Here is a 16513-nt window from a genome sequence, read left to right on the forward strand (position 1 = left end):
TCCAGCTAGGATACCTGACTGAAATCAGCCAAGGTCAAACCCTTTGATAAGGAGGATCCTCTGTACCTATCTACAAAAAGAAATGAAACAGAAGCTTGGCTTGCAATCGTTTACTGGGAGGGAATATCCAATTGAACATATCCACCTCTTTGAATCCACCATGGCATACTAGAGACACAATGATGAGGAAAGATGTCTCATTTTTCCCTCCACTCTCTCGAACATATCCACCTCTTTGAATCCACCATGGCATACTAGAGACACAATGATGAGGAAAGATGTCTCATTTTTCCCTCCACTCTCTCTGTTGGAACTCTTAATTGGTATTGTCGTCTTCAACTTAATACGATACATTCCTTTGTCGAGCTAAGGAGACTCTTTATGGCTCAACACATCTTCCAAGTTGATCGATTACACTCTGCTTATGAGTTATACACCATTCGTCAGAAATCAAATAAGTCATTATGTGGATATGCCGATCGCTTCAACCACGAATACCCTTGTTACGTCGTGGCAGATGAAAAAATAGCACTCAAGACCTTCACGGTAGGCATGCGTGATTCTTCAAGTACATGATCAATGCTAACACTTAGAAGACTTACTTTGAAGTGATGACGCAAGCTTACAATCATGCCTTGACATTCCAATGGAATCCTTACATGGTAAACCCCTATCAATAAGTGAGGAGCGAATGTCAAGTTCTACCAAGTGAGAAGGTTTTGGCCATCCAGACACTCATTGCATCCCTTCATGCCCCACTTAGCAACCTGCTAGGTGACCAAGCCTATTTGCCGCTTGGCAAGAGGAAGAATTTTTACTCTCAGCAAGCTTATTACAACAAGAGGAATAAAGGTTCGTATCAAGACAATCAGGTGTGAACGTACCTTCAACTGTTATAACCATGGGGTCAAGCATTACTTTTTCAAAGTAGAGGACTGGTACTAAAGAAAAAGCTATTATAGAAAGGTATATGCATTACAAATGTTTTGACCTTTAATTGTTTGGCATCCTTTGTAACACAAGTCATTCGGCAAAATATTTAATGAAGTTGCAATTTAGATAATTTTGTCTAAGTCTTTTACATTCCTAACACTATAACACTTGGTCTAACTCTAACCTATCTTTATACTCTAACTTAGAGCTTCAACATACGTACTTCAACACCAAGTAAGTGAAACTAAGTGGTATAACCAACACGGTTATCATATCAAAACAATGGATTCCTTCATGCATAGCAAAACATTCATAAACAACATGTATGTCATGAACATCACTTATGTCAATCAACATAAACTTCATTCCCTTCAAAACATTCATACATAAGCTAACTGAGCTATGAAAAGGTGTCAAGATACCTTTTGTCCTTTCGGCACGTGCTACAATGTACCTCGGCAACTTACCGTTCTTTCCACCAACCAGGTGATGAAGAGTACAACCAGAACTCTAAGAAACAATTTTGAGTGTTGGCAACTTGCCATTCCTCTTGCCAACCAGGTGATGAAGGAACTCACCTTCATATCACCAACCAGGTGATGAAGAGCACAACCAATACTCTAATAAACAATTTTGAGTTTCGGCAACTTGCCACTTTTCTTATCAACCAGGTTATGAAGGAACTCACCTTCGTATCACCAACTAGGTGATGAAGAGCACAACCAGTACTTTAATCAACAATGTTGAGATTAACCAACTTCTCACTCTTCTTACCAACTAGGTGATGAATGAACTCACCTTCGTATCACCAACCAGGTGATAGAAGATACAACTAGTACTTTAATAAACTTTTTTGCTTCGGCAACTCACTACTCTTCTTACCAACTGACTGATGAAAGAACTTACCTTCTTTTCACCAACTAAGGAAGAAATTACCTTCTTTCAAGTAAAAAATTTTCAAGCCTTACAGCTCAGAAAAGGCATATACAAACTCAACAAAGCCTTCCACATTCTTGCTCAAGAGTGTGGAAGAAAAATCGTATTATATGGTTCAACGAACCTTCAACAACTAACACGTAGATTGTCTTCTACACTCTTGCTCAAGAGTGTAAAAGCAAAATTGTATTATATGGTTCAACAAACCTCTAACAACTACAACATGTAGATTGCCTTCCATACTCTTGCTCAAGAGTGTGGAAGCAAAATCTATTTATATGGTTCCTCTGAACTTTCAAGTACTACAACATGTAGATTGCCTTCCACACTTTTGCTCAAGAGTATGGAAGCAAAATCGTATCATATGATTCAACAAACCTCCAACAACTATATGTAGATTGCCTTCCACACTCTTGGGCTACATCCAAAAAAAAAAGGAGAGAATTTTTGAAGTCTTTTTTCCTCAATGACTCAGAATATCAAGCTACCTCCTTTGGCTATCCTCTTCGCTTGGAAATTTGGGAGACTCCTACTATATGCTACTACACTTTGATACTTAGAAGTTTCGTGATTACTCAGTGACTTGGATTTTTCAAGTCCCCAACCGAAGCTTTCCTCACTCAGGAACTTAGGGAAGCATTGTTTGTACCATACTTGACCAATCCTCAAACTATCAAGCATCGGTCAACTTCATACCTTCAAGGATCCACTGAAGGGTTCATGCTGAGACACCTCTGTCGAAGCACAAGAGTTTCCCTCCACCCAGGAGGTTAATCACAATACGACATGTGTCAACGTCATAATAAAGTTCCTAAAGTCCCACATTGGTCGTGGATGAAAGCCGGAGACTCTTTCAACTATAAAAGAAGAACTATTCTCCTACAATTATGGGGAATGTCATTATGTACTTAAACTAGTCATTAAAATCCACTAATGATGATTATGCTTGAACCTATGTATTGTGTAAACCCTTCACTATTAATAAGAACTCCTCTGCTTCGTGGACGTGGCCAAACTTAGGATGAACCATGTACATCTTGTATTTGCTTTTCTATCTCTATCCCATTCTAACCAGGTGACTGGAGCAACCGAGCGAATATCACAAATTTGACACTTTACATTGTTTCAAAGTCTCACTGATTTTGTGCATCAACATATGTCATGCATTGCACATCTTGTCTTCTATACACTGTAAATGAGACGATGATGAACTCGTTTCATTCAAGGTTAAAAGTTTCTTGTACGACGTACATTGTTGTATAGTAGAATTTTCAGAGACGCGGCTAAAGAGAAAACCAAACTGTTTTTCTCTTTTACATAAGGTGGAACTCATACTATTATGCAACCATGTATAATTTTTTTAAAAAATTTATTATAATTAAGAGAAATGGGAGGGTATGAAACTATTACAATAATTTAGGAAAGAACGGAGTTTCGAACCTGGGACACATGAGTGGAAACCCAACACTGTATCCACTAGAATATTAGATCACATGCAATCATGTATAATTCAATAGGGCCCGCAATTCAATAGATCGTTAGAGATGTTAATGACACTGAAGTCATGCACTTTTATATACTTATAATTTTTTTTTTCTCCTTTTATTTATACAGTGTTCAATAATCTTCTTTATGAAACAAATTATAAAAAAAGAAAAAAAAAAGAGAGATGCATGATGATTACACTACAACAAAACAGGGTTTTGGGTACAAAACTAAGGACACAAATGAAGAGTATGTGTCTCTATGAACACCAATACAATGGAACAGTGTCCATTCAATAAAGAGCACAATGCATTGTGCCCAATGTAAAAGAAAATGGACACAAACACATTAGGCTGACAACTTTTTGATAAAAAAATGCACACAAAGGGATATTTGTGTCCATACATAGACTTAAGCGCACAATTGTACGTGTCCTACTTTTATAATCACATAAATATATGTGTCTTACTAAACAAATATGGACACAAAATCGTTTTAATATTATTTTTTATTGATCAAGGCCCACCACCGTACCCCACTCAACATTTTCACTCTCTTTCAATCTCTCTTCCACAGTTCCGCTTATCGTCCCTCTCTCGTCTTTCTCTTTTTCCCCTTCCTCTTACTCTGTCTCTCTCTCGTCTTTCTCTTTTTCCCCTTCCTCTTACTCTGTCTCTCTCTCATCTATCCACTATCCTTTCCCTACTTTCTTCTTCCGCTCCGCCTCCCTCAGACTCTCACTCTCTCTCACTTATGTCTCTCTCTCTGACCCCTTTTCTCTCTCTACCTTCCCGGATTCATCTATCTCTCTTTTCCTTCTCTATCTGGTGGTTTTTGATGAACCAATCCCAGATTTGGTCCATCTCGCTTCCCTTTCCCGATCTGGTGGTTTTTTATGAACCAATCCAAGGCTGCACATCAATAAAAATATCGTGGGTCACAGGTGTGGGGCAAAAAAATCTCATCAATCCGCCACTTCGCCGCTAGATGGGTTTGGGCGGATGTTTTCTGTAAGTTTACAGGTTGTAATTAAGAGTAAGATCCCTCTTGCCACTCTCTTCTTCAAGTATTAGTTAATTTTTAAGTTTGAGTTTCTTTCGTGCTATTTAAATTTTGGGATTGTCTTCTTCAAGCTATGTTGATCTAGATTTGATGAATTCTTTGATGGATGGATCTGGGATTATATTTTGTATCTCTTTCTTGCTCTCAGCTTCCAGCCACAACCTCATATAGATGGGTATTTCTGAAGCTTAAAGCTGCAATTATGATTTCAGATTTCTTTTATTCTATTTCTGAATATGTAGTTTACTTCTGGGGCGATTCTTTGGGTACAGTGCATGTTGATTCTAAAAGAAGATTTGAATATGTGAAGTGCAGGTCTCCGATTGCTCCATTTCCTCAGTGTAAGTACATCTCTGCATCTTTATTTCATCAATTATTTTTTATCTTGTTATATTGAGTTCCCAAATTACAGATCTTGCACTGACTTTTCGAGACTACTGAATCTGGAACATGCCAAACAACATGTCCTGCATTTTTCAATTTGCAAAAATCCACACTAATGGTTTGGGGTTTGATAATCCTGGGTTAGTCTTTCAATCAATGTATTTTGATTATATGGTTATGTATACTAAGTAACAAAAATAAGGAAGCATTTATGATTCAGTTAATCACTAGATTAAGAGAACTGTTTGTATATTTTTCCAAGGTAGGGGCTGGTTTTAAAACAACTGAACCTTCTTATTATTTTCCGCTTCAAAATTATATTTTTATTTGGTTTGATACAAACAGCAACAACAACAAAAGCTAGATAGCTTATGAAAATTATCATTTTTACACAAAAGAAATTATATATATACTAAAAGGGAAAAACGCCTGAATCACTATTCATAGTACAGTGAATTTCCGATTTTGCCCTCGCCCATTTTTCTTTTATTGCAACTTTGCCCCTTTTGCTTGCTGTCAAACGGAGAACATTTGCTTTGCTGTCAAACGGAGAACAAATGGGACGCGTGGGTTTTCCCAGCTTCTTCCCTCTGTCTCTTCGACTCATTGTTCATCCTTTCCACCACTTCAATCCTGCTCTCACAGTTTCATTCCCTTTTAAATTTTTTTCTCTCACGGTTTCGTTGCTTCCTTTCCACCGCTTCAATCTTCCTTTAACTGGCTGCAGGCTCCTCTATCAAACCCTATAAATCGTTTTGCTGTTTTTGGGCACCCTCCTTTTTATCCCTGCTCCTTGCTTTCCCCAACCTAGAATCCTCCTCCTTTCCCCGAAAGAGAAATCTTAAATCCACAACCCAAAACTCAGTCATAGTTGCCCAACAAAGGTAGATTAATTGAAGAAAGATTGCTCCATCAGAGCGGGCAAGATGGCTGGATAAGTATAATCCATTTAACTTGGTAGAGGTAAATTGTAGTAAAGTAGGTTACCTCTTCATCTCTTCAAATAAATTTGATTATCTATCAATTTCCCTGAAATTATTTTTGGTTTCATGTGTGTGTGTGTGTTGTTTTTTTTTTTTTACTTTACAGGGTGATCTGTACGATCACGCGAGCTTGGTGAAGGCGATCGACCAAGTCGACGGTAATCCTTGGTGAAGGCGTTCGAGCAAGTCAACGGTAATCCGCAATATTCCTTACCATTTTTTCGATTTTAGATTCTGGGTTCTGCTTGGGAATCAAATGTATCGTTTGTGTTGGTTTGTAAGAATTTTATGTTTTGAATCAATTAGTTTCTTTATTGAAGTTGTTCTTAATTCATCTTTTCGATATCGTATTATTTTGACCATATTATTTGCTTTAGTCTTGGTGCATCAATCTCACTGATTACAGTCAATTGCATATGAAGCAACTAGCTAGCTTTCACCAGAAAACAAAACACGGTAGCATTCACCTTCTTCTCCATCTTTCCAAGCTAATTAGTTATACTATAGATTACAGAGTAAAAGTCCTTAATTGATAATTTCTGGTTTCATATAATAGATATACATACAACTCTTAACAAATGGATTATATCTGAACAGCAGGATTTGAAGTCCTCGGATGATCAAGTCCAACTGGATTGATTTGCGCTCAGATGTTAATTTGAGTATGTGCTTCTGAATGATGATAGATTAATTTTTGTCAATTAGTTGGTTTGATCCTGCCCTCAGTCTATATGTTTTCAAGAAAGCATGATGTTTTATGTGAAAAAATATCTCAAAAACTAGATTATTGTGAAACTACACACACCAAAACCAGATCATATATGCAATGAATAGAGAAAAATGTGAACAAAACAAATTGAGTATGTTATGAATAGTATTTTATATTCAATAAGGCAAAGGTCCGATAGGACAGTGACTGTTTGCTTTTAGTAGTCCTTGAAATTATAGCTTGCTGATTCGTTCTGCTATTTCATTTATTGTGCAAGTATTATCATTTTAGAACTTAGCTGTTTCATTCTTTCTGCTTATTTCATGCTCAATTTCGTCCTCAATTTCCCTGTTTCATTCTTTCTGCTTATTATTATTTTAGATGTCTGCATTGATAAATAATGTATACCACTCTTATGTTAAAGGGGATCAAGATTATAAAACAAGCGCCCTGAGCGACTGACATCTAATGTCATGTAAATTGACTTGCAATTTTGTAGCGGAATGATGATAGATCCTATCCGAAGTTTATCACCTTTTCAGTTTAATAAGAAGATCAGAGTCCGTGTATGTAGAATTTGGAGACCTAAGGTTATAGGAAAGGATAATGCGTTTGGTGGTCTTCAATGTATATTGGTTGACGAAATGGTAAGTATTTTGTTTTTTTAGGTTTTCAATTTTAAATTGTGGTTATGATTTCAAACTTTTGCTCTGATGTATATCATTTTATCAGATTATATTTTTTGAATTTAAATGATGTACTGTGCATGTTTATCTGCCTAATTTTGTAAATTTATTTGTAATCATGTAGAAAGATGCAATTCAAGCCTCTCTAAAAGAAATTGATTATGAGAATGTTGCGCCAAAAATTAAAGCTAATCATGTTTATGAGATCACTCGCTTTTCTACCAGTCGTTGTAAACTGTCCTACAAAATTGTCCCCCATGAGGCGCAAGTGTTCTTCAATACAAAAACAAATTTTGAAGAGTTGCCAGGTGTTCATCCAAACATTCCCTCACATCGGTTTTACTTACTTGATTATTCCCAATTGTCTTCTCGCATCGATCAATATGATATTCTCATAGGTAATCATATATATAAATAATAAAAAAAATTAACATCAATTTAGTATCATTTTGTCAATATTTTTCAAGCATTTTGAGATCTGACTACACTTTTTGGATAAATTTTGAGACATTCTGGGACGCATCACTGCAGTAAAGCCTTTGGAGGACAGAATGATCAATAATGAGAGAATGGAGAAAATATGTGAAGTTAAGTTGCAAAATATCAGGTAAATAATTTGTCGAGACATTTGAATTTCTCAAAATTGTTGCACTAATTTTTTCGTAATATTCATTCACTTAGGAAAGAAGATGTTAACCTGACGTTGTGGGGTGACACTGCAAAGACTTTTGATTTCGAAGCTCTGGAACACTTGACACCACCAGTTTTGGGTGTTTTTACAAGCCTTAAAGTTAGCCAATTCAGAGGTATGAAATTTTTTAGTTCTATGTTCAATTGTTCATTTTTATTATATAAAATAATGATTTAATTCCTCATCTATAAACAACCAGAAAATATTGTGCTGAACAGCAGTATTTCCGCAATGATTTTCATCAATCCAGACATTCCTGAGGCAACACCTTACAAAGCAATGTCAGTTCCTATATTTCAAATTGTTGAAAATATTTTTTTCATGTTGAAATTGAGTATGAGAGAAAAAATATGGATATACCTGTTTACTAATGGTATGCATATAAATATGAAACTGTTATTTCAATTAAACACATCTGGGAATACAATGTTTTTATATTTCTTTGAGTTTACATGTTTCTATAATTAAAAAGGCTATGATCTAGCTTTTTTGAGTGTAAGTTTGATTAAATAATTTGCTACAACTACCTAAAATTGTACATTACAAACTAGCATACCTGTTTGTGTAATATTGTAAACTTATGCAAGCTATATGCAAACTTGGAAAGGTTTATCAAGTTGATTAGAATTGTTTAAAAAATGATGTATACAACTCATTGTTGTTGTTGCTGTACAGTAGATGAGGTGGAATTTGTCTCCCTTTAAGGTCAAAATATTTTGTTTTATTAAAATTCATGATCTTTTTTTTCCCTTATCCGTAAAAAAAAATCTCTCATAAGAACGTGTTCATTTTTGTCTGCCATAACAACATTTGCATATACATTTGGACAAACTTTTGAGAGACCACACTTTAGAAACACAAGCCATGTTTGTATATGCATTACATGGTGATGCAATAAATCTATAGAAGTATGAAAATTATTCTTGCAAATTTCTGATGGTATAATATGTGAAATTTTCTTTTTCAATTGATAAATGCTTAGTATCCCTTCATGGTTTAGATTCTTATGCGATTTTATTTGAATACAAAAATATATGCAGCTTTGTTGGTCCGGCTCATTCTGTAAAAATGTTGTCAACATCAGCAAGGCAATTAATGGGATCAGAACAATTAGAAAACACTGAAAAAATGTCTGTTCAGGATTTGAATATTTTGGATCCAGATTTGTATAAGGTAAACAAACTTTTCTCAATGTTTTAGAAATCAGATATGTGCACCTGCTGTGATACTAATACGCATCGTTTATTGTTAAATAAATTATATTCCTCATATGATATATGACACATTAGTTAAGTATATATCATTCTTAGAGATCCATATATTAATTACTGTCTATACATATATTTCAGAACACTTCAGTCTTATGTAGAGCAGCTGTTACACGTTTTGACACGCATGCTGGCTGGTGGTACAAAGCATGTCCATGCTGCTACAAACAACTTAGGAAGGATGAAAATAATGACATGCTAATTTGTGTAAAGCACAATGTTCAAATTCCCCTTCCCTGGTAAGCCAAATGTTTATAACTAATTTCATAATATTTAAGTACCCTCATTTGGTAAACCAAATGTTTACAACTAATTTCATAATCTTTGTACTTAAATATTGTTCTTCATATACTTAGGCTCAAAGTAAGTTTAATCCTCGAAGACGCCAGCGATGAGACCAATGCTATCATCATTGGTAAACCGGCTGAACGTTTATTTGGAACTTCATGTTATGATTTAGTTGTCGAAAAAGGGTTTACTGATCAACAAGAGCTACCATATGCAATTCTCCAATGTCAAGGGCAGATCAAAATTTTTCAACTTCGATTTGGAAATTTGAAAAATGATTTCAACACAAATGATCTTTTGATCCAAGCGATTTTCGACAACAAAATACAAGCTGTTCAATCAAGTTCCAAAGCTTCTTATGAATCATTGGCTGAATTTGAGGAGGAAGATACGACAGCTCAGAATTTTTCATCTACCCCACCACTTTTTGATAAAGAGTTAAAACATATCTCTTCCACCATTTCACCCACTATTGTCACATCATCTACAAAAAGTTCAATTCGGAAGAGTATCTTCAGCTCTGAGAATAGAAAAAAACAAAAAAGGTAAGAGTTTTCACTGTAACTATTTCATTTGTATCTATATTTTCAAATAACCTGATATTTACTAATGTATTAATCCCTTTTCTGTTTATATGGATTTACTGGAAACTGAAATTACCGAAGAAATAGATGAACAAAACGCTTCAAACATTGAAGATTTTCCCATTAAATCTCTCAAGAACAAAGTGTCTCCAAGCAAATCTGAAATAGTGTTTGCTGCTTCCAAAACCCGGTACGTTACATCTATTTGTTATGAATGCTTTAACTATTAGTTAGGTCCCAGACGTACGGTTTTACTTTGTGGTTAGGACTATTGGGATGAAATTTTGTTATTAGGTTCCCAACTTAGCATAAGAAAAAGCTCAAATGCTTAAGTTTATATTTGTTTAGAGTTGAACCTGGATAGGCTTGCGGTACAAGTTTACACTTATGTGTGGAATTGGTGCAACTTTTGGGGTTTGTGCGATGTTATTTTGATCAATTGTTGGCTAAAATTTGGTTAGTTTGATTTGGGTTTGGTCAAATTGTTTCAATGGTGGGTGGGATTGGTGTCCAGGGATATTATGGTTTTGTGAGGTTTTGATAGGGTTGTCATAAATGGAGGATGTTAATGAAGTTAATGAACATGCTTATCTTTGTAGGCTTGACTTCTGAACGTAAAACCTACTCTTTTCAATAGTTGGGAAAGGTTTCTGAATTTTTATTTCTATTTATGTGTGTTGAATTTTGGGTTAATTCACACAAAGGTCACAACAAATTTTAACAATTAACAAATACTGAAACATTTGGCTCTTCCCAGAAAAGGAAAATAAGAATTTATTCTTCTTTATTTTTGTTTATTCTGATAAAGCTTCTTAAAGATTTGGTTCTTATTGGGATGAAATTTTGTTATTAGGTTCCCAACTTAGTGAAAACATAAGAAAAAGTCGAAATGCTTAAGTTTATATTTGTTTAGAGTTTAACCTGAATAGGCAGAATTTGTTAATTTTCCTTTTTGTCCATTTATTCCAAAAGTAACTACTGAACTTGGAATTCACACAAAGGTCATAACAAATATTAACAGTTAACTACTGAAACATTTGGCTCTTCCCATAAAAGGAAAATAAGAATTTATTCTTCTGTATTTTTATTTATTTTGATAAAGCTTCTAAAAGATTTGGTTCGTGTGGTTCTTTTTCTACAAAGATAATAATTCTGATCCATTCAAACTTAAAAGAGCAAAGTAGCGAGCACATTAGTTTGACTATCTCCCTTAACCAATATCAAACTATCAGTCATTGTTAAGTTTAATTTATGAAAGGGGTTTGCTTACAATTCTCACACTGGATTACATTTTTGTAGGTTAATTTTTCTTTTTATCATATTTCTTATGCAAAGAATTTAATTTCAATATACAGCAAGAACAAGTGCAAAGATGACTGAAGTTCTCTGTAACAATACAGAACAAATGGAAGATTTTTTTGATGAGCCCAGCTGCCCAAGAACAGAGAAGCAACATGAAAAATAGAACCATGTGGGCAATTTTTGAAATTGTATATATTTGGGGCTTGAAGCTCCATCCTTTTAGTCGTTCAGATCTGTGTTTTTTGGTTGTACATAGAACTTTTAACATAGAGTTAGTAAAATACAGGTGCAAAATGAACGACTAATCAATGTGGGAGACTTTTGGAAGTGTATGTAAATGTAACTTAGCAATTTCCCCTTTGGATTGCAATCACTCAATTGCTTTGATTGGCTTCTAAATTATTAGAAGATGAGTGTTTTAAATTGTGAGTACGGTTTCAAAACCCGCAACAAAGCGCGGGCGTCTTTGCTTGTAGTAGCTTATTTGAGATAATTGCAAACTCATTTCACTTGTTACTTTCCTAGCTTTTTTTTTTATCTTACAATACAAGGTAAAAGTGTAAAATACATTAACGAATGGGAAAGGTTAATAAATATCCTTTTAATTCCCACTTGTATCTAAACATTTAATTAACTCATGTTGAGATTCAAATTTACTAGGATGATTACAGTTTTTTAGCTCTCCCTTATGTAGAATGAAAATAGCTAATATTAATTCGTTTTTTATAGAAAATTGCGATGGAAGAGTTTCTGATGTCAGAAAGTTTGACTTTATGACCTGGAGTTGAAGAGTGAGTTTCTGATTACATAAAATTTGATTGAATATATACTGAGTCTAAATTTCTTCTTGATATTTTTACCTTCTTCAAATATGCATATCTTAGACCAAACCCATTTGCAAAACCTCTTTATCTGTACTCATTTAGTCATTCCCGGCTCAGCTATACTTTTCAGAGTTTCCGAAATTTGAAAATAGCTCAAAACTATATAGAACATGGTATGAAAGTTTTTACCAGACCAACATTTGGTAATTCGGCTAAAGTGTTGCTAAAGAAATGATGTGACATCGAAGCTAGCTTGCTATTATTTCATGTCAAATATACCAGACTTTTGTTCTCATATGTTTTGGCTTAGACTCTGCCTTAGTTGTGCTGGGAGTTTATTTTTGATAAATTTTCAGAAGTCTCTTGGTTGATAGTCTAGATGAACCAGTGATCCTAAATCTATATGAAGCCAGAAGTGATGAACCATGGACAAACACAAACAAGAAGACTAGAAATAATCAGTTGACTTCTAGTGGGATTTAATATGCATGTCTATGCCATGTTTAGTTGTATATCTTTCTTTGTGCTAATATATGTTTACTGATCTTTAATTTTACCTCAAAAATGTTATCACCCTTTACCCACTAGAATTTTAGTTCTACAACTCCTCAGACTAAGTATCTTGGTGGTTTCATAATTGGATTGCTAAACAGAAAGTTTGTGTGATCAAGCATGTATCACTGTAATTGGGAATTTGTGTCGTGATACTGTTGTGTTCATGCAGTATTTCAATGAATAAATTTTCCATGTCATTTCCATTATGATTAGAAACTAAAAGCATACATGATATTAATTTCAAATAGGGTCTTTAAAGTCTCTATTTTAGACTTGGGTAGTTATGATTTTGATTCACACTGAAATGATCCGAGTTTGTGTATGTAGTTGAAAAATTAGACCTTTGATAGTAAGGTTTGTGTAATTGTTCTATTTTATGTTTAGGTAAAATTGCTGAAATTAGTTTAGTTGCTTTGCAAGGTTGTGTTTATTTGGATTTCTGGTGGGTGAATTTCAGTTTTCAGCTCTTCGGGCACCAACACTAGCAGCTGCACCATTTGGTTATAATCTTTGGAAAACTAAGCACTGGGGTATCTGTGTTTTTGCAAGAAAAATTGAAACTTTTTGTTGAGGATGAAGATTGATACTAATTGAGAGAAGGATATACATTTTTATGGTCAAATTTTTGTTAGAGATTGCTATTTGAGATTACTATCAACTTAAACATTTGTTTTTCTTATGATTTCTAAGCTTATAGATTAAAAATGTCAGCTTCAATAACTTGTTATATGATCAAGTAGAAGATTGGGGTAATGGCAAATTTAATGTTTGCTTTCTACAGTTTCTTATATTGCTCTATTGTTTTAGGCTGTATATAAATTGTAAAGTGTTTATGCTTACTGAGTAAAATTAAGAAGTTAATTAGGTCTTCTTGAGGAATACAGGGAATAAGCCTATGAGTGTTAACTTAGTTCTTTGATTGTTTCTCAAATGATAACATCAAATCTGAATGTTTACATGCATCTGCAAAATATTTGATGTCATCTACTAAGTACTAGGTTGCATTGCATCTTTGAAAAATGATTAATCAGTTGACATATTAAACTTATTCATTAACTTTTGTTATCAAATTGTGAGTTCAACTGTAAACAAGTGCCAAACAGTAGAAGCAAAGATAACTGAAAACTCCAAAACAAGCCACCTAAAGATTAATAAATATATTAATTAGTTAAATTTGCAAGTATTATTTCTCTCAGCAACTGAAAAAATGGGTGCGCTGGTATTACTATTTCGTTTTATTATGTGGTATTTGAATTTATGTGTTTTTTTTAATATTTGACCTATTGGGCACAATAATAAAATTTGTGCCAATATTGGATGAGAAAGTACTCTGACAACATTGTCAGAATTGAGGCACAAAAGACCCTTAATTTGTGCTTGCATCTTTAGCACAAAACACGGTATTGTGTCCTTTGACAAATGGTGACGCAAATAGAGGGCACAGACAATATTTTAGTTGTTGCACTGTTGCTATTGGTCTATGGGCACAATTGTGGGTGCTCTTTGACCTCAAAGGGCACAGATAATTTATTGTGTGCAGTGCCCATATTTGTTGTAGTGTTATTTTGAAGTGTCAATAATTTGATTACAAAGTTAAAATTTTCATGTGCATGTGCATGACATGTGTTTGTTTTACGTCATTTAGGTTTAAATGATTGATCAATATTTGATCCGCCATGTAGTAAAACGCTACGACTGGGAGAAGGAACCTGGGGATCTCATAAGGTGGTTAGCGCTTGGTTTATGGAGGCTATGGAAATGTAGGAACACTATGGTGTTTGAAAAGAAGACTGTCCATCCCCATGGATGCAATAATGATGTTACAACAACATTGGGGGGAGTTTGAGGAGATGAAAAGATGGCAGTCAATGCTGGTGGTGAGGCACCCCACGCGTATTTCGACATCTTTTCTCACATCCTGGGAACGGCCACCTTTCCGTATCCTTAAGGTTAATTGCGATGGAGCATGGAGCAAGGGGAGAGGGAGCTTTGGATGGGTGGTAGTAAGGGATTTTGCAGGTATTTTTCAGGGGGCGGGTGGGCTTGGGAACTTTCCTTGCAATTCCAGTTTAATAGCGGAAGTGGAAGCAATAAGGGAGGCTCTTCTTGCATGTGTGGAGAAAGGTTTTTTCGATATCCAGTTGGAGTCGGATTCTAATTGCTTTGTCGGGATGATTATTGGTGCTTTGCAACCAGAGGCTATGCTTGAAGGTATCTTGTACGATATTCCGTGATTAAAACAACAAATGAGGTTGGTAGAATTTATGTTTGCTTCCCGTGATTGTAATAGGGCAACGCATCTAGTGGCTTCTTTTGTTTCAAAAATCGGTGGCCTTCATAGGTGAGACTTTTTTGAGCCGGAGTGGTTATCTAACATTTTGGCTTCTGATGTAAACATTTTCATTCGTATTTAATCAAATTTTCTATCGTTTGACAAAAACAAAACAAAAAAATATTAGTTCGTCTTGCCACATAATATTATTTTTTCGTTATCTAATCCAATAGGGATTTGCATTTTTAGATTTTACACTTTTATAAAAAGTAAGAGATATTCATTTTGAATGTTTTTTTTAAATGTCATATGAACTTATACGCCAGTTTTGATTTGCACTTTAAAATATATTTTTTTAATAAAGACGTCATCTTGATTATCCAAACCCATGATTTATTATATGATTCCCAAATGCTAACCAACTTTCCATCTAATAAAAAATAACGTTTTCTGAAGGTGCGTTGGCCTTTTCAAGGCCGAAAAGAGGTAAACGAACTTGAAACCAAACTACGCGAAAAAAAAAAAAAAGATTAAAGAAAATTGTGCTATTATTGACACTGCAAAAATCTCATTGTGCATTCATTTGAAGTGTAATTTTCTTTCTAAGTTTAGAAACTTTAGACTGCTCGATGAAATTTTTAAAATGTCAATAACAATTCACAAAGAAAAAACATAAGGATAATGGCCGCTTTATTTTTTATTTTTTTTATTTTTTTTGAAGAAGAAATGGCCGCTTTATTGACACCCCTAACTACCTATTAATGAAAACCTATTTGTTAACCAAAAGATTGTGAAGAGATTATTTAGCCTTCTATCACAAAAAGAAAATGATGAGCAATAATATAATTCCACAAACCAAAATATTCCTTTTTTTATTGCAGTCTCACCTACATGTGATTTTAGCACATACCTAATATTAAAAAAAAAAACAAGAGCCTCTCTTCCCACGTTTAATCTCTCTGTCTCTCCTTCCCATTTTAAAAACAAAATAAAAAATGTCAACGCACACAAAGTATGTAGGCATATACCTTAATACGAAATGATTGTTTAGGCGGTAGAAAATTTTATAATTAAAGTTTTATTGTTTAAATAGACCCTCAAAGACCAACAGAGATAACCTATATCCCAAGAGAAGTTGCACCCTTACTTTAAACCAAAAAGGAGAAAGTTAACCCCGTAGGTGGCTAATTGAATAAATCTATCGTTTAACAAAAAAACAAAAAACCACAAGAAGATGGTTCCTCTACTTGTAAACATGAAGAACTAGTCTTTGTAAGCTGAGAGAAGAAAGGCGTACAAATTTTGGTTTTGGGTGTCAAAGTTTCAAACTCCTATGCAACTATTGGAAACAAAGGAAGGTGAAACTAAACTCATAACCCATCTTCTTAAGCGTAAAATCATTTTTCCTCCAATTGCTAATGCACAAGTACAAGCTGTGTTCTCTAAAACTGGTTAAGAAAAGGGTAACAGAACTGGAAACAAAATGTTCCGGTAACAGAAGCGTGACAAAAGAAATACCGCTAACAAGAGCATTGCCATGAGATGCAGAAG

The 16513-nt window shown here is 34.4% G+C and overlaps 1 protein-coding gene across 1 annotated transcript; it reads left to right on the forward strand.

The window, feature by feature from the left end:
* The first annotated feature begins 6948 nt into the window (after positions 1-6948).
* Positions 6949-11656, forward strand: LOC139188182 (replication protein A 70 kDa DNA-binding subunit D-like). The gene is made up of 9 exons (XM_070805366.1): positions 6949-7139; positions 7303-7576; positions 7686-7785; positions 7860-7984; positions 8069-8150; positions 8910-9042; positions 9219-9376; positions 9494-10199; positions 11365-11656. The coding sequence occupies exons 1-8, from the start codon at positions 6996-6998 to the stop codon at positions 9972-9974; spliced, it is 1497 nt and encodes a 498-aa protein (XP_070661467.1). The 5' UTR covers positions 6949-6995; the 3' UTR covers positions 9975-10199; positions 11365-11656.
* Positions 11657-16513: the final 4857 nt, after the last annotated feature.

Source organism: Malus domestica, chromosome 09, assembly GCF_042453785.1.
Source record: "Malus domestica chromosome 09, GDT2T_hap1".
NCBI lineage: Eukaryota > Viridiplantae > Streptophyta > Magnoliopsida > Rosales > Rosaceae > Malus > Malus domestica.